This window comes from Peromyscus californicus, unplaced genomic scaffold, assembly GCF_007827085.1.
Source record: "Peromyscus californicus insignis strain IS unplaced genomic scaffold, ASM782708v3 Scaffold_21__1_contigs__length_65335640, whole genome shotgun sequence".
Taxonomy (NCBI): Eukaryota; Metazoa; Chordata; class Mammalia; order Rodentia; family Cricetidae; genus Peromyscus; species Peromyscus californicus.
The window spans coordinates 64074504-64096391 of NW_026294514.1; the positions used below are offsets into that span (position 1 = coordinate 64074504).

Sequence of the window (21888 nt, forward strand, 5' to 3'; positions counted from 1 at the left end):
TGGAGACGCAGAGGCAGACAGATTCCGAGTTCAATGTCGTCTAGTAAGTACTTAAGTTCCAGTTCAGCAAAATCCTGTCTCAGAAAAGAAAAAAAGTTTGTTGAGGGAAACAAATCTTGTAAGAATAATTGTATGCCTTGTTAAATTGAAAGGATTTTCTTTGGAGACAAGGTCTTATTATATAGCTAAAGCAATCTCACCACCCCCCGGCTTGCCTTTAATTCTTTAATCCTGTTACTCAGGAGGCAGAGGCAGGCTCATCTCTGAGTTCCAGGCCTGTTCTACAGAGCAAATTCCAGGATAACCAGGGCTACACTGTGAAACCCTGTGGGGGTAGGGAGTAGGGATCCTGGGCAGTTGCGTATTATTCTTTAATTGTCCATTATTTGTGTACAAATAATAAAAGTTAGCTTTTATTTTTGAAATGTTCTTGCCATGTAACTGAGGTGTTCTCATCCTCTTGTGTAGCAGACACTACAGTTGTGGTACCACTAGGACAAGCCTAATAGTTATCATTTAAAGCTACAGTAATGTTTTGATATATTGCAAAAGCTTAGTTTCCCACACCAATTTATATTAACTCATCATTTTAGTTTGTTTCTTTTTAGAAGGATTCATTTATTTCTGTAAATATGGTGTTGTTGACATACATGGATTTTCTTTCTTTCTTTCTTTTTTTTTCTAGACAGGGTTTCTCTGTGTAGCTTTGTGCCTTTCCTGGAACTCACTCTACTGTAGCCCAGGTGAGCCTCAAACTCACAGAGATCCGCCTGGCTCCTTCTCCCAAGTGCTGTGATTAAAAGCCTGAGCTACCACACCCAGCCATACAGGGATTTTTAAGGCTATTTATAAACTGAAGTGTAATAGACCCTCTTTGGGGTCATCAACAGCTCCCAAATCATGACACGGAGACTTAGTAGTTATGAATGCTCGGCCTTAGCTTAGGCTTATTTCTTGCTAGCTCTTATAACTTAACCTGTTTCTCTTCATTCTACGTTTGTCTCTACGTTTGTTTACCTTTTTTTCATTATGTATGTCCTATTCTGTGTCTGTCTGTCTGACCCTAGGAGTCTCCCTCTTTCTCCTTTGTTCTCTCTTCTCTTCTCTAGCCTAGATTTTTTTCTCCTAATTATTCTGTCTGCCTAGGGCCATTCAGCTTTTTATTAGACCAGTCAGGTACCTTAGGTAGGCAAGGTGAAAACAGCAACACATTTTTACGTAATTAAACAAATGCAGCATAAACAAATGTAACACACCTTTAACATAGTTTAAAGTAATATTCCATAACACTGAAGTATCTATAAATGAGCCTTCAAGACTTGAGTTAGAGCATTTCCGTGTATACTTAATCATCTCTTTGCTGTCATAGCTGGTGAGTTCTATCCTGACTTAAATTCCTGTTCACTGTACTGTGGGTGGTACTCTAAATAAATAAGAGTACCTTGTGCTGCCTTAAGATGAACCCAGTTTGAAGGCCTTATGATGGTAAACATCTGATGGTCTGGAAACCCAAAGTCAGTTCTCACAGCCCATCTGAAATTTACTGCTGGAGAGTGAATTCTCAGGGTTTTGTGTATGCTGGGTAAAGTATTTTACCAATTGAACTACATCCTGAGCTCACTATTAAGGAATTGTTAAGGCACAAGACAACTTTGGTAAATTGATGCAGATTTAATGTTAGTAGCTTGTATTTTTTTTTAAGTAGATGGCAATTTACCAATACATATCCATTGCATTCTGTTTGCCAACATTATTGGAGGAATATGAAAAGCACTGAAAACAATCTGTGTTCTTGGAGTTTTGTTGTGTTTCATATAGTTGACACAGGAGTTGTTTGGTCATGTCTGGCAGAAAGTGTACTTAGTACATGTAAAGGTCTAGGTTTAATTATCAGCACTCCAAACTCTTCCCCAAATGAAAAAAAATTATATAGGAATACAGTATTCTCTCTCTTTCCCCTTCTTGCCCCCCCCCCCCCCCTTCTTCCTTCCTTTTCCCCAAGACAGGTTTCTCTGTGTAGCCCAGGCTGTCTGATGTTCTGGAACTCACTTTGTAGACTAGGCTGACCTAGAGATCCATCTGCCTCTGCCTCCCGTGCTGGCATTTAAAGGTGTATGCCACCACTGCCTGGCTGGAATACAGTATTTATCATGAGCAGCAGTTTATAGGTATTCTAAAGACATGGTTTTTTTTTTTTTTTTTTTTTTTTGCAAGAGGTTTATGTCAGTAATTCCAGCATTTTTACAGGAGAATTGTTGCAAATTCAGAGTTAGTCTGGACTATATAATCAGTTTGAGGGCAATTTATGCTACAGAGAGAGACTCTTTTTAAAAAAAATTAATGTGTATAGGTGTATGTATGTTTTGTCTTGTGTCCCTGGAACTGTAGATCAGCAAACAATTGTGAGCTACCATGGAGCTGCTAGGAATCAAACCTTGTACTCTGGAAGGGGAGCAGTGCTTTTAATGTCTGAACTATCTCTAGCCCAAACAAACCAAAGTAAATAAGATAAAATCCTCTTGTTTTATTCACTTTTATTAAGATGAACAGGTGGGCTGGAGGTGTGGCTCAGTAGGTTCTGGGTTCTATTTCTATGCCCAGCCTGAAAGACAAATGAAAAGTAAAAGAATAGTAATTTGTGAGTGGTTGAAGTGGTGGCTCATTGGTTAAGAGCTCCTGTTCTTCCTGCGTATTGGTTAAGGACTCTTGTTCTAGAGGACCCGATTCAGTTCCTAGCATGTAGGCAGATTTTTCTGTCCCACCAACCTGTTCCCAAATAACTATTTGGAGGCTTCTTACTAACTGTGAAAGCTCAGTCCATAGCTTGACTTGTTACTAACTAGCTCTTACAACTTAAAATAACCCATTTTTGTTTATCAATGTACTTTTTGTCTCATGGCTTTACTACCTTTACTTTGTACTGCCCATGCTGTTTCCTCCCTCTCTGTCTGGCTACTCCTCCCTTCTTCCTCCCAGCATCCTGTGTACCTGAAAATCTTGCCTACCTATTGGCTGTTCAGCTTTTTATTAAACCAATCAGAATGGCACATTTTCATAGTGTACAAAAAGATTATTCCATAACACTAGCACCCATTTCATGTGGCTTATGCCTATAACTCCAGCTCCTGTACTTCCAAGGCTCTCTCCCCCCCCCCCCCCCTTAGTTTCTTTGTGTAGCCCTGGCTGTCGTGGAACTTGCTCTGTAGACCAGGCTAGCCTTGATCATCTTAATAGACTGAGTGGGTCATCTGTACTCAGTGTACATATCCAAAGATTACACATGCTCATAATTAAAGCATAGTAACCTTAAAAAATACCTATGGCATCAACCAGAATGCTAGGCAGATACTTTAAAAAATTTAATATTAAACTGGGTAGAATTAATTTGTATTCTAAGCTATAATTTTTTAAAAAATTATTTTTTTATGTATATTGGATATATCTGTGTGCCTCATGTGTATGGATTACTGTAGAGGCTAGAAGAGAGGGTATTGGATCTCCTGGAGTTGAAGTTACACCAGACAGTTGTGAGTCACCTGATATGGGTATCAGGAACTGAAGAGCAGCAAGTGCTCTTAACCACTGAGATGTCTGTCTAGCTCCAGAAAGATACACGTTTTTTTTTTTTTTTTTTTTTTTTTGAGAGAATGGAACCTAGATTTTTTCACACATGCCAGGCAAGTCTTATTATCTAAATGATCTGCCTTCACTAGCCCTTGAGGAAGTAGTATTTTTTTAACTGTACTATGCTTAACAAAATTTTTTTCTATAATAACTTAAAAATTACTGAGTGAACAATAACAAAAATCAGGCATTAGGTCTTAAGCAGTACTCAGAATAATAACCAAAAAAAAATCTGAATAAATGGTAATCAAATATCCTAAGACGGCTTCCACCAAAGGACATCTGTGATTGAACGAAGGGACTGATGGGAGTTAACTCTTTCTTATTTTATGAAACATTTAATGCTGTTTGGTACTCAGAAAGTAAACAAGAAATGTTGTTTTTAGGGCTTTTTCTGCCCACTTTGAGATGGTTCTTACTATGTTACTCTGTCTGGGCTCATTTATAATTTGAAGGGATCCTTCTAACTCAGGCTCAGGAATAGCCGTGGCTAAAGATAGGTACCACCTGTTCCAGATATACCTTCATTGTGTTTATCGTTGCCAAAATTTAGCACAAAATTCAGTGTCTTAGTAAGGGAAGCAAGTTCATAAAAATAATAAAGTCCAACAGCAGTTTTATTTTTCTTTGCAGTTCATTTAAAAATTGTTGAAGATTTATTTATGTTTGAGTGTTTTGCCTCTATGTATACACACTATGTACATGCCTGGTGCCCATGGAAGTTAGAAGAGGGTGTCAGATCCCCTGGAACTGGAGTTACAGACAGTTGTGAGCTACCTTGTATGTTCTGGGAACAGAACTGTGGCTGTCTGGAAGAGCAGCCAGGGCTCTTCACCAATGAGCCATCTCTAGCCCCCCCCACCCCCTTTTCAGTTCATTTATAAATTAATATTTGCATGTTATTTTTTATTTCAGAGGTTAATGATAATTTAATATAGTTAATGTGTTAAGGATGTCTTTAAAGATTTGTTTTTATGTGTGTGTACGTGCACATACATAGGTGTGCTTACAGAGGCTAGTGTGAGATCCCTTGGAGCTAGTTACAGGTGGTTGAAAGCTGCTCAGTGTGAGTGCTAGGATGAGCTCTGGTCTTCTTCAAGAGCAGCAAATGCTCTGAACCATTTCTCTACAGTATATCAAATTTATTTATCTCCCACTGAAGATTACAGTAAAGGCAGTAATGACAAAGGCCCATGCCTTTGTCCCAGCACTCAGGAAACTAAAGGGAGGAGGATTGTGGGTTTGAGCAAGTCTGGACAACATAGTTTCTCTCTCAGAATTACTGTAATAATGTCATTCAGGTTTCCTTATCATTAACCTTACCACTGTAGCCTAGCCACAGTGACACCATTAAACATTCTTCTGTACCTATTCTCAAGTCCATCCATGAAGTTGTAGCTTTATTTAACACAGGTCTGAATCTCATGCCACTTTGGTTTCATACTGTATTAAATATTGTGCTCTATTTTTATAAGTTTGAACTCCTTGAAATAAGGTACACTTTGAGTAAGGGGTTTTTGTTGTATATTTTTCTTCTGTGGCCTCAGTAATAGTGTTAAGTGAGCATTCTCCCACTATGAGACACTCCCAGCCTGCAGATGTATATTCATTGCTCCTGATATTTTTGTATAATGAAGGTGCTTCAACAGTTTTCTTTTTTGTTTTGAGACAGGGTTTATCTCTCTGTAGTCCTGGCTGTCCTGGAACTTGCTCTGTATACCAGGCTGGTCTCAAATTCAGGGATCCATCTGCTGTTTCTTCCCTAGTGCTGGGAATAAAAGGTGTGCTCCATTGCCACCTGGCTTCCAGCAATTTTATTAAACACAAAATTCAGACCCTAGCTTTTCTTGGCTGTGTTGTCTAGGCCATCCTGGAACAATGTAAAAACCTTACAACAGGATTTTTTAAACAGAAGCAATTTAAATTGTGCCTATTAAAACTGAAGCCAAGGCATGTGGTAGTAACCAGTGCCTGTAATCCCAGCATCGGGAGACAGAGGCAGAAGGATCCCTCCGAATTGGAGGCTGGCTCAGGAGTGGGTTTTTGGAAAGAAAGGCACAGACTGCTGTTTTCAAAAGTTGATCCTCTTGCTTCAGCCTCTTGAATTCTAGAATATTTTTTGTTTTGTTTTGTTTTTGGTTTTTCGAGACAGGGTTTCTCTGTGTAGCTTTGTGCCTTTCCTGGAACTCACTCTGTAGCCCAGGCTGTCCTCGAACTTAAAGAGATCCACCTGGCTCTGCCTCCTAAGTGCTGGGATTAAAGGCTTGCGCCATCACCACCCGGCTGAATATTTTTGATTATGGTGACAAGGTCTTACTATATATCCCAGACTAGCCTTGAACTCACCATCCTTCTAAGCTTGAGTGCTGTGATCTCTTGTTGTCTACTGTATTCTTGTAGACTCTGCTAATTACAGGTTGGTTAAAAATTGTTTTATTTTTTGAGGTTCTCATCATGTAGCTTTGGCTGCCCTGGAACTCACTATATATATAGATCAAGCTGGCTCCAAAGTCCTAGAAAACTGCCTGCTTACCTCTGCCTCCAGAGTTCTGGGATTCAAAGTGTATGCCAACACACTGGACCTGGTTTGAGTTGAAATAGCAAAGATGCTGTTAGTGTAATTTCATAGTTTGACATTGTGCATTTTCTTAGTTTTTGTTTTCTTTGACACAGGGTTTCTCTGTATAACAGCCCTGGCTGTCTGGAATTCACTCTGTAGACCAGGCTGGCCTCGAACTCGGAGATCTGCCTGCTTCTGTCTCCTGAGTGTTGGGTTTAAAGATATGTGCCACCACTGCCTGGCCTCAACATCATTCTTAAGCTAACATTTTTGTGGAGTTAGGAAGACTGCGTAGTCCACCTTTTATACGTTTGTGTGAACTTTAGGATAAAAATGTGTAAAGTATATATTTTGCTGATATAAGAATCAGGAGCCTCCCTGCACAAGGAATATGCAGTTTCAGGCTTTTCTTTTGTGAGGTATTTATTTCCGTTCTTTTAGCTACATAGGGGAAGTGGCTTAGTCTCATGGAATTTCTGCATGATCCATCCTCCCCTATACTACATCCATATGTGTTTGTCTTTTCCTTAGTAGATGGCAATAATTCAGTTGAATTTTGAGAAGTTTAAGTAACTTTAACTTAGAACAGATCAGCTTGCTAATGGAATGGAACACATTTGATTTCAAAATACTTTTTAGAAAATTAGAGTGTTAAATATAGACTGCGTCTCTATCTTTTTGCTGTTCTTTGCCTTGCCTTTTTAATTTTGCCTTCCAGTTGCTGCTATGAGCTAAGACTTGGGGAATTTCAGCTTTGGCTGTGCAGTGTAAGAAAATCTGCTCTTGCCTCTAACCAGCTACTATTACCTTTCATCACTGCTTGTACTTTAGGCCATGCTAACTCCCTTCCTCGTTCCTAAAAATTTGGAGAAATTAGAAGTGAAAGGAATTGATAGAAGATACTAGTCCATCATTGGAGTATTTTGAATTAGCTGAAAAATTGAAGCTTAGCTTAGCTTGCTTATTTTGTTTTTCACAGTTCCGGGGAACTCTTACTTCATTAAGCTTTCACAGTCTTGACTAACCCAGAACCTTTTAAGACTATACTACATATACATATATACATACACACATATACATATATACATACATATATATGTGTGTATATATGTGTATATATATACACACAATAAAACACGTGTAGGAGAGGCTTTAAGTAATAATATCAGCAACAGCAGCTAAGTTCTTTTCAGCTTTTCAATCCTTCCCTTTGGTTCCCTACTTGGAGTATGGTAGAGTTCATAGACTGCGGAGTCTTGGGAAGTTAATGTAATAATGTCCCAGTTATAAAGGAATTTAAGTAGTGGTTAAGAGCCAAGGCTGGGAATCAGTTTAAATCCTGGCTCTTAAACTATTAGCCACATAACTTTGGGTAGGCCACTTTTTTGGCTTCAATTTCCCCTTAAAAAAAAATGGAATAACAGCACCTATATCCTGAGTATTATGAGGATTAATGTATGCATAGGAGTTAGAATAATGCCAGTAACAAGATAAATGCTTGATTAGTTAGCTATTATTGCTAGCTAGTAACCATTCTTACTGATAGGATAGATTTTTCTTTACATCTGAAAATACAGTTTGAGAAGTTGAATTTCTCTTATACTCACTTAAGGGTTGAGTGTTAAGAGTTTTTCTTAGGCTGGGTGGTGGTGGTACATGCCTTTAATTTCAGCACTTGAGAGGCATCTGGATCTCTGAGTTTGAGGCCAGCCTGGTTTACAGAACTACACCGACCGGCTAGTTTTTCTTTCTTTTTTTTTTTTTTGAGACAGGGTTTCTCCGTGTAGCTTTGTGCCTTTCCTGGATCTCGCTCTGTAGACCAGGCTGGCCTCGAACTCACAAAGATCTACCTGCCTCTGCCTCCCGAGTGCTGGGATTAAAGGCGTGTGCCACCACCGCCGCCCAGCTAGTTTTTCATTCTTAAAGGTGATTATTTAGCTTGTTACTTGAGAAGCAAAGTTAAGTGGTAAATTGAGAGACTGGTAATTTGGGAGGTGGAGGAAGGACAGCAAAATGGAGGCCAATCTGGGCTGGTTAAATCCTGTTTCAAAGAAAAGTCTAGGACTGGTGATGGTCCTATACTTGTCTAGAATTCCTGAGGCCCTTAATTTGATTCCTTGAATCACAAAGTAAATGTCATTTTTTTTATGGTACCTTTCAATACCTGAGGAAGGGTTTGGCTCCCCAAATATAATAAAACATCCAAGACTTTCCTCCTGATGCAATGGAATACTTCAGGAAGCAGAAACAATTTAAGAATAAAATGTCCACGGCCAGGCGGTGGTGGTACACACCTTTGATCCCAGCACTTGGGAGGCAGAGGCTGGTGTATCTCTGAGTTTCAGGCCAGCCTGGTTCATAGAGCAAGTTACAGGACAGCCAGGGCTACAGAGTGAAACCCTGCTCGAAAAAAAAAAAAACCAAAAAAAACAAACTTGATTTTGTGTGTGTGTGTGTGTGTGTGTGTGTGTGTGTGTGTGGTCAGACAAGGATGGGTTTTCTGGAGATAATTTGAGGATGGGGTCTCACCTTGTGGTTCTTAAGGCATTGAACTCAGATGGTCAGCCTTGGCAGCAGTTGTCCTTTACCATCTTTGCCGGTTCTAAAATATTTTAAAAATGTTATCACTGAGATTTAATTAATATGCCATAAGGCTTATCTACTTAAGAGTAGTGTTTTCATGTAGTTTAAATTATACTACCATATCATCACTTTCTAATTTTTATTTTTAGAGGCAGTATCTCACTTTGTAGATCAGGCCTCATAGAATTTTTTGCCTTTGCCTCCCTAGCACTGAGATTAGAAGCCACTATCTGATTTTAGAATGTTTTTCATCTATTAAAACAAACCTGTACTCACATTTAGTTGTTATAAAAGTGACAGTTTTGTTGTGACAGTATGCATCTTAAAGATTTATTTTATGTACACAGAAGAGGGCGCCAGATCTCATTACAGATGGTTGTGAGCCACCATGTGGGTGCTGGGAATTGAACTCAGGACCTCTTGAAGAGCAGTGGGTACTCTTAACCTCTGAGCCATCTCTCCAGCCTGACAGTATGCATCTTAGAACAAGTTTCTGGAGATAGAGGAAGGATGATTGTGAGTTTGGAGGTAGCCTGTATTGTTAAGGTAGATGGGTGTGGTGTGGGTGGGGCCTAGGGATGAATCTCAGGTGGTTGAGTGTCTACTAGGCATACACAAACACCTTTGCTGATTCTTTACCACATAAACTGGTGCATATCTGTATGCACTTCACCAGACAGGTAAAGATAACAATCAGAACTTCAAAGGCCATCCTCAGCCATGTAGTAAGTTCAAACCACATCTGGGATACCCTGCCTTAAATAAACTTTAAAAAAAAAAAATTGTGTTGTATGTACCTCCTACCAGTATGAACTGCCTAAGAAAAGGCACTTCCTCTCAAGTGCCTTAGAAAATGTGCTACTTTCTTGCCAGGACTGGATAGATACTTAGGGAAGATGGCACATTTTTACTGAAGAACCAAACTTAGAGACAGGAGCAATTAAAAAACTCTGTTTTACTGTTCCAAGATTGTAAAAGTCCTTACTTAAGAGGTAAAAGTTTTTTTTTTTTTTTTTTTTTTTTTTTTTTGTTGTGGACGTGGGTGTAGGTGTTGAATACCACTCATTCTATCATTGAACTACCTTTAGCTTTTTTTGCTTTGTTTTGATCTTAGCCTTTAATGGCTAACCCCCCCCCTTTAAAGTAAGAATTAGTAGTTAATTTGTGTTGGTGTGTGTATGATTTGCTAGTGATTGATCTTCTAAGACATGCTAGACAAGTACTCTGCCACTTTAGCTACACCACCACCTACTCAGAGCTTAAATAAGGACTTGTATCTTTTCACATACTTGCAGGTTTATATGGGGTATTTTGACTTAAAGCCTTTAGTGCATTGGAGTGGAACTTCTTGGGAAGAGCGTGCCTTATATAATTGTGTTGGGTTGTCCTCTATGTTAAGGAAGCTTCAGACTTTCTTCAGAGCATTTACCATCTATTTGCTATTCATTTATTTAGGTCTTCCTGAAATTGTTCCTTCCTATCTAAAAGTTCTCAGCCTCATATTCCAGACACACTCCCCCTTTTTATTTTTTCCTCCTGGAGAAAACCTTTACTCCAGGATGTATGTATTCTTTCCCTGGCAGTTGTATTGCCTTGCTCAGGACTTGTACTACTATTTTGTAATAGTACTCCCTATGCTCTGGGTATTCTGTTTTTCTTTAATCTAAGCTGACTTAAACTTTTTTTTTAAATTTAAGGTTAATATAAAAGTAATGTTTCATAATGCCATCTTCATACACATGTGTCACTGCTTTGTTCTTATTCATTTCCCTCACCATTGCCCTCTCCCATGCCTCTTCCCTTATTCTATTTGTTCCTCTTGCTTTCCAATGCATATGTTCCACATTACTGTTTCCCACCTCCCTTTAGATCTTTTTTCTCCACTACTTTTCTAGTTTTGTGGCCTACAAACATACATATAAATATCTATTTTAATTTTGCTTTTGTATATGAGAGAAAACATGTGGTATTTGTCTTTTACTGAGTCTTATTTCACAATGCATACATTCCTGTAAATGTTATGATTTCATTTTTCTTTATGGATATATAAAATTCCATTTAGCTTGTGTATCATATTGTGTTTATTCATTCACTGTAATGGACACACCTAGGCTAGCTATATTTCCTGGCTATTTTGAATATCACAGCAGTAAAAAATGGATGTGCAAGTATTTATGTGGTATGCTGACTTGAAACCCTTATGGTTATATACTTAAGAGTGTGATAGTTGGGCCAGATAACAGCCATGTAACTTGGCCAGAACTCAAATCGTGTGTACATGGGAAATTTAGGAGATTTCCCTCAAACAGAGGTTAGGATCACCTGAGTATACTACACACTTAACAAACTGCTGAGAAACAGCAGAATTGCCAAGGCCATCTTGTCCAGTAAGAAATAACAAGATCATTCTGTTTTTAGTTCTTTGAGGAGCCTCCACACTGATTTCCATAGTGGCTATGCAATTTACATTCCTCTAAAACAGTTCCTTTTCCCCTACATCCTTAATAGCATTTGGTGGTTTGTGTGTGTGTGTGTGTGTGTGTGTGTGTGTGTGTGTGTGTGTGTGTGTGTGGTTGGAGGAGGAGGATGGGGTTGAGACAGGGTCGCACTGTGTAGCCCTAGCTGGCCTGGAATTTGCTATGTAGACCAGGCTGCCCTTGAATTTACAGATCTGAGTGTTGGGATTTAAGGCATGAATGGCTATGCCCAGCTTTCCCTATTATTAGGCTCTCTCTTCACTCTAGCGATAATAATAGACTGTGTTGTGTGGAGATTTATAAAGGCCTCCTGTGAACCTCCCTCCTGAAGATTCTAATGTCAATCACAGTCTTTCCATCTCACTTTCAATTGTCTTAAGAGGGCTCGGGCCATAGCTTATGTCTCTACAAAGCACAGGGGTAAATCTTCTATCACTTGAAACTCATTCTTGGTTTTTATAAACGAGCACACTCCTAGGAGAGACTTAAATGTCCTGACTTTCGTTTTTGTTGCCTCCCCCACAGGGTTTCTCTGTGTAGCCCTGGCTGTCCTGGAACTTGTTTGTATACCATGCTGACCTCAAACTCAGATCTGCCTGCCTCTGCCTCCTGAGCCCTGGGATTAAAGGTGTGTTCCAAACCTGGCTTGTTTTTTAATTTTACAGTTTGGAAGTGTGGAAGTTACTTCTGTTTCTGTCTGTGCTTCTTGTTATATAGAACTATTTTTCTATTGTAGAGAAGGAATGATTGATCTTAGGAATGTTGTTACTGGTTTGTTCAGCCTTAGAATTGTTTATAATATTGTTAATTTGGTAAATAGTGAGAAAAGGATGCTAATACATTATATTTTTGAGGGTGATGGTGAGGGGAAGGTGGGCAGGGTCTCATCTCTATGGCTGACCTGGAAACTCTGAACACTACTGTCTTTTCTTAGAGAGAAAGTCTTACCTTCCTAATAGGTTATGTATTACTACTCACATATGGGTGTATGTGGCATTGAACAAGGGAAAGCCCCAGGATGAATTTGAATAAAGACCTAACCTGTTAAAGGTCAGTGTAAGCAGGTAGTGGTGGTAATTCACACCTGTAATTCCAACACTGAGTAGGCCAAAACAGGATAGCAAAGAGTTCAGGGCCACCCTAGATTACAGTGTGAAATGGTGTTTAAAAAAAGAAGTCATGTTAACAGTTGTCCTGGAGTCAAGACACTAGCCTTCCAACCTAACTTTAATTGTAGATACTGAAGTGTGGATGAGCTGTTAAGTGAGTAATACTTGTTCTTAGTAATCTGGGATTTTAGGGTTAGATAGTAAGAAATAGGATAGGAAATCTGTGCATTGTTATCCTGTACACTGTGGCTTGATAGTTTCGTTTGTCCTTTTCTTGTTCGATTCCCAGCACCCACATGGTGCCTCCTAACTGTAATTCTAGTTCCAGGGGATCCAACTTCATTACCTGTACTTTCTGAACACCAGGCAGGAATACGGTGCATGTTCATACACATAGGCAAAACAATCATACGCATAAAATAATGAAAACTTCAATTTCAGAGCAAATTTAGTTCATAGAACAATTAAAGTGAAGGTACAGAAGTTTTCTAAGTAATCTAAACCTTCACAGATACATAGCCCCACAAGCCACCCTGATTGTACATTAGTTTCCAGAGTCCATAGTTTACATTAGGGGTAGCTCTTAACATAATCTGTAGAACTAGAATAATTTTTAATGAGATGTGATTTATCCACCCTTATATCAACATACTATACTTTTTTTTTACTGCCTTTGCTATTTTAAAAAGTCGTATCTTTTTTGAAAGTAATGTTGCAACACTAGCTTTGTCTAGTCTTTGCATATTTTCCATCTTTCAGTATACTTGTTCTTTAGATTTGTCTCAGAACATTTAAAAATCCTATCTGATGACTAGAGATGAAGTTTTACCATGTTTTTCTTTCTGGCTTATTGCCTTTTTTTGAATTTTATTATTTTTAATAGAGAAAATCTAGTCTTTGTCTCTCTCTGTTAGAAACTAAAATAGACCGGGCGGTGGTTGCACATGCCTTTAATCCCAGCACTCGGGAGGCAGAGCTAGGCGGATCTCTGAGTTCAAGGCCAGCCTGGTCTACAGAGTGAGATCCAGGAAAGGTGCAAAGCCATACAGAGAAACCCTGTCTTGAAGAAACAAAAAGAAAACCAAATAAACAAAAAAAGAAATTAAAATAGTGCGAGTAATAACATCTATACCTTTATATTTATTTAAAATGGGTTTACTGTGTAACGTAGGCGTATTTGAAACCTTGTATATCTGGCTGGCCTGGTACCAGAGTGTTGGGATCAGAGATATGAGTTACTATCCTGGCAAGTGTGTACTTTTCACATTTTATAGAAAATACAAAAAGTGAGTTTACCAACATATTTTTTATTTGTATTTTAATTTTATATGTGTTTGCTTGCCTGTATGTATATATGTGCACCATATGTGTGCTTAGTGCCTCAGGAAGCCAGAGAAGGGCATATCCCTGGAACTGGAGTTTACAGTTTGCCATGTGAATGCCAGGAAGTGAACCTGGGTCCTCTATAAGAGCAGGAAGTGTTCATAAGGGCTGAGCCATCTCTCCAGCCCCTTGATGTATTTTTTATTAACATTTAACTTTACCATACTGAAGAAAATACAACTTTATAACCTTCTGGCTTAATTGTTGCTATTGAGAAGTCAACTTGTCAGAAAACCCACACCTCACAACTCACCTCCCTCTCTGTTTCTGCTACATTATATTAGTAATCTAATATATTTAAGTAGTTCCACATGATTGGCATTAGCTGTTCTTATCAGTTTAGCCATTTTACCATCTGTAGTCTGTCAATTTAATGGAGAATTTTAGATGGAGATTATGGAGATTAAGGACCTTTTATTTTGGTGTTTGTACTGTTTGTTTATTTACTGGTAGTTGTAGGTCTTTATGGAGTGTGAATCCAGTGAAGTAATAAAATAGTAAGCTTTTTGTAAGGCTACTTGTATTTATTTCTCAGCTCTTCTCTCTCTTTTAGAGGAAGCTTGAAGGTTATGTATTCCTATTTTATTTTGTTTTTTTTTTTTTGTTTTTTTTGTTTTTTTTGTTTTTTTTTTGTTTTTTTTTTTTTTTTTTGTTTTTTTTTTTTTGGTTTTTTGAGACAGGGTTTCTCTGTGTAGCTTTGCGCCTTTCCTGGAACTCACTTGGTAGTCCAGGCTGGCCTCGAACTCACAGAGATCCGCCTGGCTCTGCCTCCCGAGTGCTGGGATTAAAGGCGTGCGCCACCACCGCCCGGCGTATTCCTATTTTAAAGGTAGGTTTATTTTAAGTCCTTGACATTCTTTCTTAGCAAGAATGACATGTCACAAGTGAGGGTGGCTGTTTCATTTTCCTGTGGAGTTGTTGCATTGTACTGTCCTTTAGTTCTTATTCTTACAGGATTTAGTAATTTTCCCTATGCTGTGTGTAGTTACTCATATGCTTTGGTTATTCTCTGGCTTGTTGCTTCATTTCTGGATTTGGGCTTGTAAATCCACATGCTGTTATTACTGTGGTTCTTTAATTTTCTTTTTTTTTTTTTTATTATTTTGCAATACAATTCAGTTCTACTTATCAGCCACGGATTCCTTTGTTCTCCCCTCTCCCGCCCTCTTCCCGGTTCTTTAATTTTCTAATAGTAGTAGTATAGGACTCATTGGCACATTTAAATTTTGCTGTTACTGTAACCAAATGAGTATACTATTGTGCCAAATGAGTATATTTAATTTGCCATATACCAAATTAGTATATTTAATTTCATAGTTTGAAGCTCACATGCTTAAGATACTGATAATGCCTGGCTGGAGAGATGGCTCAGAAGCTAAGAACACTGGCTTCTCTTACAGGGGATCTAGGGTTTGGTTTGGTACCCAGCTGCCATGTGGCAGCCCACAACCATCTATAACCTCCAATTCCAGGGTATCTAACCCTCTGCAGGTAGCACACACTGTATGTGGTATACAGACAAGCATGCATTAATACATAAAATAAAGCATATGGGCTCTGAGCCCATCCATGTCTGTTATCTCAGCACTTAGGAAGTGGAGGAAGCAAGATTAGTTCCTCGGTTACCTAGCAAGTTTGAAGACAGCCTGTGGGCTACATGTCTCAAAAACAAAAAACAAACAAACAAAAAACAAAATGGAGATGAGGCTATGGCTCAGCTCAGTTGGTAGAGTGCTTAAGTATGCACAGAGCCCTTACTTCAACCTCCAGTACTGTTTATGATAGTGTAATTCCAGTATTTTCCTGTCACCTAATGGTAGTAGGGTGAGTTCAAGGCTGTGCTTCACTCAATAGTGATTTGAATGAGCCCTATCTCAAAAAGCATGAAACAGAAGGGGGAGATGTGTGACAAAGAAGATGCACATTAAATGTCAAATCCATAATGAAAACCTCCTTTAGACATTACATAGGATATGGTAACTTGTTCACATTTTCTCTGTCTCCCTCTCTCTGTTTCTGTCCATCCTCCCTCCCTCCCCCTCCCCCTTCCTGTCTCTCAGTCTTCACTGTAAAAATACTAAAGCTTTCCTTCAGTTTTGAAAGTTGCTTCTTAAGTAGGTGGTAGTGTTTCATGAGTCAATGTAATATGAACTGGCTTTGGGGCTGCTCAAGATTATTAGGGTTACTAAATTACAGGCTTGTTCCCTAGTCTATCAAATAGCATTTCTGTGATTTAAAATTCTGTGAAAGTATTAGCAATCTTTTATTCCTTTTTATGTTTTGAACTATTTGACTAGGAAGTACTATCATATCCTAAAATTATAATTTTCTATGTGCCAAAGAAAGGGCTGAAATTCTTTATAATAACTCCCTCCCAACCCCCAACAATTTTTTTCTTTCTTGTATTCAGTGTCTTGATGAAATAGCCCAGGCTGCATTGGATATAATGCTCATTACTACCTCAGCCTCTTCAATGCTGGGATGAGCTATCATGCTTCTTGATAGTTTGCTTAGAATAAGGAAGGATAAATAGTTCTTTTGTATGGAATTGGGTCAAATTATAAACTCAACTACTTTTTCCTATCATAGTTAAAAAAGGTCTAAAAAATCCATTCAACACATTTAGTTATGATCTGGCAGTGGCCAGGGTGGAATGGAGAAGATTAGCTATGATTCATCTGTATTCTTTTTGGCATCAGCTTCTGTAAAGATTTCTTCCCCTTGTAAATAGATGTACTGAAAGAATTGATTGCCAGTTTGGAGACTTTAAAAAAAATTGGACTTTGTGAGGTGGTTCATTTCTGTATAGTACTATGCAAGTGGAAATAGGATCCCAGTAACCCGGTATACAGCAAGTCTGTCTCAAAAACAACAAAAATGAAAGATTGGGTTTATGATTTATTTTTTGAGACAGTTCTCACTATGTAGTGTTGACTGGCCTGGAACTTCGTATATAATGTAGTCTTCAAATTCAGAGATCCTCCTCTATCTGCCTCTACCTCACCAGGACTGGAAGGATGTGTGCTACCATACCCGACTTGGATTTATTTACACAAACTGTTCTATGATTAAAGTATAGGCTTTAAAAAAATTCTGTGTAGGTAGGTGTGTGTCTGTCTACATTTGGAGATGTACATTTGAGTAAAGGTGCTTTTGAAGGCCAGGAGAGTTGGATTCACTGGACAGTTGTTGACTATCTGACAAGTGTTGGGAGTCAAATTCTGGTCCACAGTAAGAACAGTAACTGGTCTTAACCCCTGAGCCCTTCTTACAGTCCCAAATATTGTCTTGTTTTATGAAACATTTTATACCATAATTACCACTTTGTAAGCTTAGTCTGATTTCACAGCAAGATCTGGGACTATTGCTCAGTTTACTGTAATGAACTGCTTTCATGGTACTATTAAGATACTGCAGTTTTAGTTTCCATTGTTAGTTACAGCAGAACCATAAAGTAGGCATGACATGTTGCTATTAATTTTTTTTTTTTCAAGGCAGGGTTTCTCTCTTTAACAGTCCTAACTGTCTGGAACTCACTCTGTAGACCAGGCTTGCCTGGAACTCAAAATCTGCCTGCCTCTGCCTCCTGAGTGCTGGAATTAAAGGCGTGCGCCACCACCTCCAGGCTACTTTTTATTATTTTAAAAGTTTATTTCTGTGTGTCCATGAGTGCATATGAATTGAGGTTAGAGGGCAACTGACTCTCTTCTTCCAACATGGTAGGTCCCAGAGATCAAACTCAGGCTTGGCAGAAAGTACTTTGACCTGATGAGCCATTTTGCTGACCCTACATTATGTATGCTTGCACCTTAGGAGGCTAAATGAGGGCAGTGGATCCATTGAACTGGAGTTCCAAGTGGTTTTGAGTTGCCTAATGTGGATACTGGAAATCAAACTCAATTCCTCTAGATGAGCAGCAAGTGCTCTTAGCCACTAAGCCATCACTCCAGCCCAAAATTTTCTGATCTTTTATAGCACTCTCATAGTCAAGTTACACAGTATAATAAGGTAGTACAGCTTGCTGTGCCTCATTTCTTCTCTATTATATTGTGTGTGTCTAATTAGACTTTTTTTCCTCCTTTTTATCTTACAGTGAATGGTAGTGTCTAGTAAGGGTATGTCCCTTCAAGAGAGAGGTGCCAATGTCCAACCGGCCTAATAACAATCCAGGGGGGTCACTGCGACGTTCACAGAGGAACACTGCCGGGGCCCAACCACAAGACGACTCAATAGGAGGAAGGTATGTATTTCATGGTAATCTGAAAAGGAGTTGGGAATAAAAAATGAACAAAAACATCCTCATTATGAGGACTGGAACATTGTACATGGGCCATTTCCCTAATTTCTGAGCAAAGTAGAACAAAATTGGAATTTAAAGTTATTTCTCAGTCTTTCTCTGAATAAGTTAGGTTCCTAAAATCAGTTCCCAGTCACTGATATGAAGCCCTAATTTAAGGTTGTTAGCATAAGGCATATCATGTTTTGTTTGTCCTTTGTACTTGCCTGACTCATGTTGCAACATGTCTTTCAGCCATTTTTGTGGTTCTTAAGACTGAATGATTTTATTGAAAGCAAGTTTCATTTAGGTTTTGACACCAGTTTGTGGGTGGGTGGGGTGTGGATTAGTCTCACCTGTGGACTCCATATGAACACTGTCTGAACAATGAGGCTGTGAAATGTTTTGTTAGCATAGCAGCTCTCTGATTTTGTCGTCTGCTGTTCGTCTCTATCAGAATGGTTTTATATACAATAGTGTGAAGAGTAAGATAAAGTCTCTTGAAAGTAAAATTATGGATCTGATTTAGGCATGGTCTGTCACTGTTGAAGTACTCAGAACTCTACTTGTTAAGCATAGTTCTGTAATCTAGTGATGTCAGTGGTTAGCTTGAAGTGAGTCAGTGAATTGTAGTTACTTCTAGAATGATTACTTAAATTAACAGTTTGAGTTAGTCATGTTTATAATATTTTTAAATCATTAAAAAGAAATTGAAATGTCAGATGTAAATAATAAATTGTAATTTGTCATGTTGACTGTAAGTAGTTATGGGTATGGACTTTGGACCAGGACAGCTTTGTGTGTGAGTTCTCTCTCTTCTGTAGAAGTTGCAAGTCTTTAGGTAAGGGTTGCAGGGGAATCTTAGTTCCTTAGTCCTCTCAAGTGGGTCTGTCTGTTTCTTGGAGTTGCTGGTTATCTTATGTAATGTAATGTTCAAAGTTAGTGTCACACTTAGAGAGTTGTGCTTTGTTACATTGAGGATATGAAACATCCGTTCTTACCTTTATGGCGAAGGCTAAAAAAATACATTTTTATTAATTTGAATAGTATTACTTTTTGAGAATGTAATCCTAACATCTGTGTCATTCACATATTGACTTCGTTGTTTTTTTCCCCCCTAGACAGGGTTTCTCTGTATAGTTATGGCTCTCCTGAAACTCACTTTGTAGACCAGGCTGGCCTTAAACACAGAGCTCTGCCTAATTCTGCCTTCATAGTGTTGGGGTTAGAGGCGTGTGACACTGCACCCTGCTCATTCACATATTGTTGAAAATGGAACATTTCAAAGTCTTCAGCATTCAGCACCACTGTAATTTAGGTAGTAACAAAATACATAGGTCCCCATGCCCAGTTTTGAGATATGGATAATAAGTATAGTTATCAGTATAATTATGAACAGGGAATATATAAAAGTAAAATAAAAATGTATTAATTCCACAGTCTACTTAAAATGTTTCTATTGACCTTGGCATATTGTCAGTCTTTTTAAAACTGTGAAAGTACATGGGTTTATATGTTCATATAAGTTAAGTCTTTCGAACAACTGAAGCTGTACATTTTGAGTACATGAACTGTCAAGAGCATTGCTCTATTAACTATAGCAATATTTTGTCCATTTGTGTGCTATATTAGTGTTCTATAGACTTCAAGCAGTTTCTTACGGTGACATGTTTACAAATGAGCTGGTTTAGACATGGTACTCATTTCTGTATTCTCAGTACTCTGGAGGGAGGCAGGGAAGACCCCAAATTTAATCCTGTCTTAGGTTACGCGGCAAGTTCAGGGGCATATAAAGCTAGACCTTGTCTCACCCATATCTTCCCAAAAGCTAGAAACAAATGGAAGTTACTAATTTTTGTGTTACAGTTGCATTGGTTTAAATAATTTTATAAGTATACAATAATTGCAATTCCACTAGATTGTAGAATGGCACATTTTAATTTAAACATTAAGAAAATAGTTCATTACTATGTGGATGATCTATGAGTATGGGCACACATGTTATGTGTATAGATGAGAGGACAACTTTGGAATAAATCCACTTACACATATTGTAGGAATCAAACTCAGGTTGCTAGATTTGTGTGTTAAGTACTTTTACCTGACACACCATCTCCCGGGTTCTACATGTATTTTTAAGATATCCTTTTATCTACCTATCTAGCTATCTATGCCTTTAAGTTAATGCTTATGTATGTGTCTGCTATGAGTATATGCAGGTGCCCTTGGAGTTGAGAAGAGGGTGTTGTTGGATTTATAAGTGGTTGTAAATCTTGTGATATATGGTAGAAATTTTCACTTCATCTTAATGCTGGGGACTCTTCTCAAGAGCAGCAAATGCTTTTAACTCTTCAGCGTAAGGTAGTCTATCCTGTGCTTCCTTTTGAAGGAAAAAATACAAATTCTAAATGTCTAAAGATGGTGGAAAACATGCGAAGAGTTTAGCTATGCCTTCGTTTTAGCTTTACTTTCCTTCACTTCTGTAAAATGTAGCTTCCATAATTTTCTTTTAAACATTTAAGTTTAAAAAAAAATTACTTTTATGAATCTTTTACCTGCACGTGTGGCTGTGCACTACATGCATGCCTGATGCCCGTGGAGGCCAGAAGAGGGGATGGAGCCAGTATTGGGTACTGGTTTGTCTGGAGGCCCAGCCATTGTTTTTAATGACCAAGCCATCTTTCTAGCTGATGCTCTCACACTTTTCAGCCTTTAACATGTCTTTTAAAAAGATACTTGGCATATTTTGTTTTGTTTCAGAATTGTCTATACATAGTACTTGTCTAACATGCAAAAACCCTTGGGTTGGATTCCCAGCACTGTGTGAACTGGATTGGAAGTTCAGGATCATCATCTTCTATTACACAATAAGTTCATGACTTCCTATTTCCAAAGAAAAATCTCTTCATAGAAGTAATACATAAGAAGTCCTATTTACTTATCTAAGCTTAACATCATATCATTTCTTGTATCACTACATACATCTTGTTTGAAATATGTCTGTGTTCAGCTGTGCATTGTAATAATGATTTATTTTCTATTTTTTATGTGTATAACTATAAGCATAATCAAACAGCTTTAGGCCAAAAAGAACTTTTTTTTTTTAAAATGAAAATATGCCTTGTTTGTCTAATTCTTTTTTTTTCTTTTTCTCCTTCTCATCTTGGTTCTTTTCCTGGTAGGAGAATCTTAGCTAGAGTGTTCTCATCAAAGCCCAGACTAACTTTTGCTACCATGTTCTCCTAACGTTTATCTAATCTTGAAAAAAACCTCTCCAGTGGTTTTGTGAGGTAGAGAATTAAGATTAATTGGGAAAAAGCAATTGCAGTTGTAGTTTGAAGATGAATTTTTATGTGTGTGTGTGTTTGTGTACATGTGCTTATTGAGGACAGAAGAAGGGTTGGGTCCCATAGAGCTTCAGTTTTACAGGTGGTTGTGAACTGCCAAAGTGGGACTCTATTCAGGTCTTGGTCTTTTTTTTTTTTTTTTTCCCCCTTTCAAGACAGGGTTTCTCTGTGTAGACCTGGCCTTGAACTTACAGAAACTCACCTGGCTCCTCTACCACCTGGCTATCTCTTAGACTTTTTATTTAAATTTCAGTCTTGGTTTGCTGTTTTCTTTCCTACAGGATTAAACTGCCAGTGTTGTGTAGTCTCCTTCCAGTTAACCTGTCCTCCCAAATCAAGAATACCTCTTAAGCTCACTCTACCTCTCATTATTTGCTTTTTCACTTGCTCAGCAAGGCTTCTCTATTTAGTTTAGGCCAGCCTCACTTTGAATCCCCTTGCCTTAGCCTCTGTATACTGGGATTACAAGCATGCTCTGGTTAATAATTTAAGATTTATTTTTATTTTTGTCTGAGTGTTTTTTGTTTTT

The 21888-nt window shown here is 38.3% G+C and overlaps 1 protein-coding gene across 16 annotated transcripts in view; it reads left to right on the plus strand.

The window, feature by feature from the left end:
* Positions 1 to 21888, plus strand: part of Trip12 (thyroid hormone receptor interactor 12) — a 133140-nt gene that overhangs the window by 7304 nt on the left and 103948 nt on the right. For all 16 annotated transcript variants that reach the window (XM_052750565.1, XM_052750569.1, XM_052750571.1 and 13 more), the window contains exon 2: positions 17830 to 17976. In XM_052750565.1, coding sequence (XP_052606525.1) covers positions 17879 to 17976 — 98 coding nt within the window. In that variant the 5' untranslated portion in view covers positions 17830 to 17878. The remainder of the gene's footprint in view (positions 1 to 17829; positions 17977 to 21888) is intronic.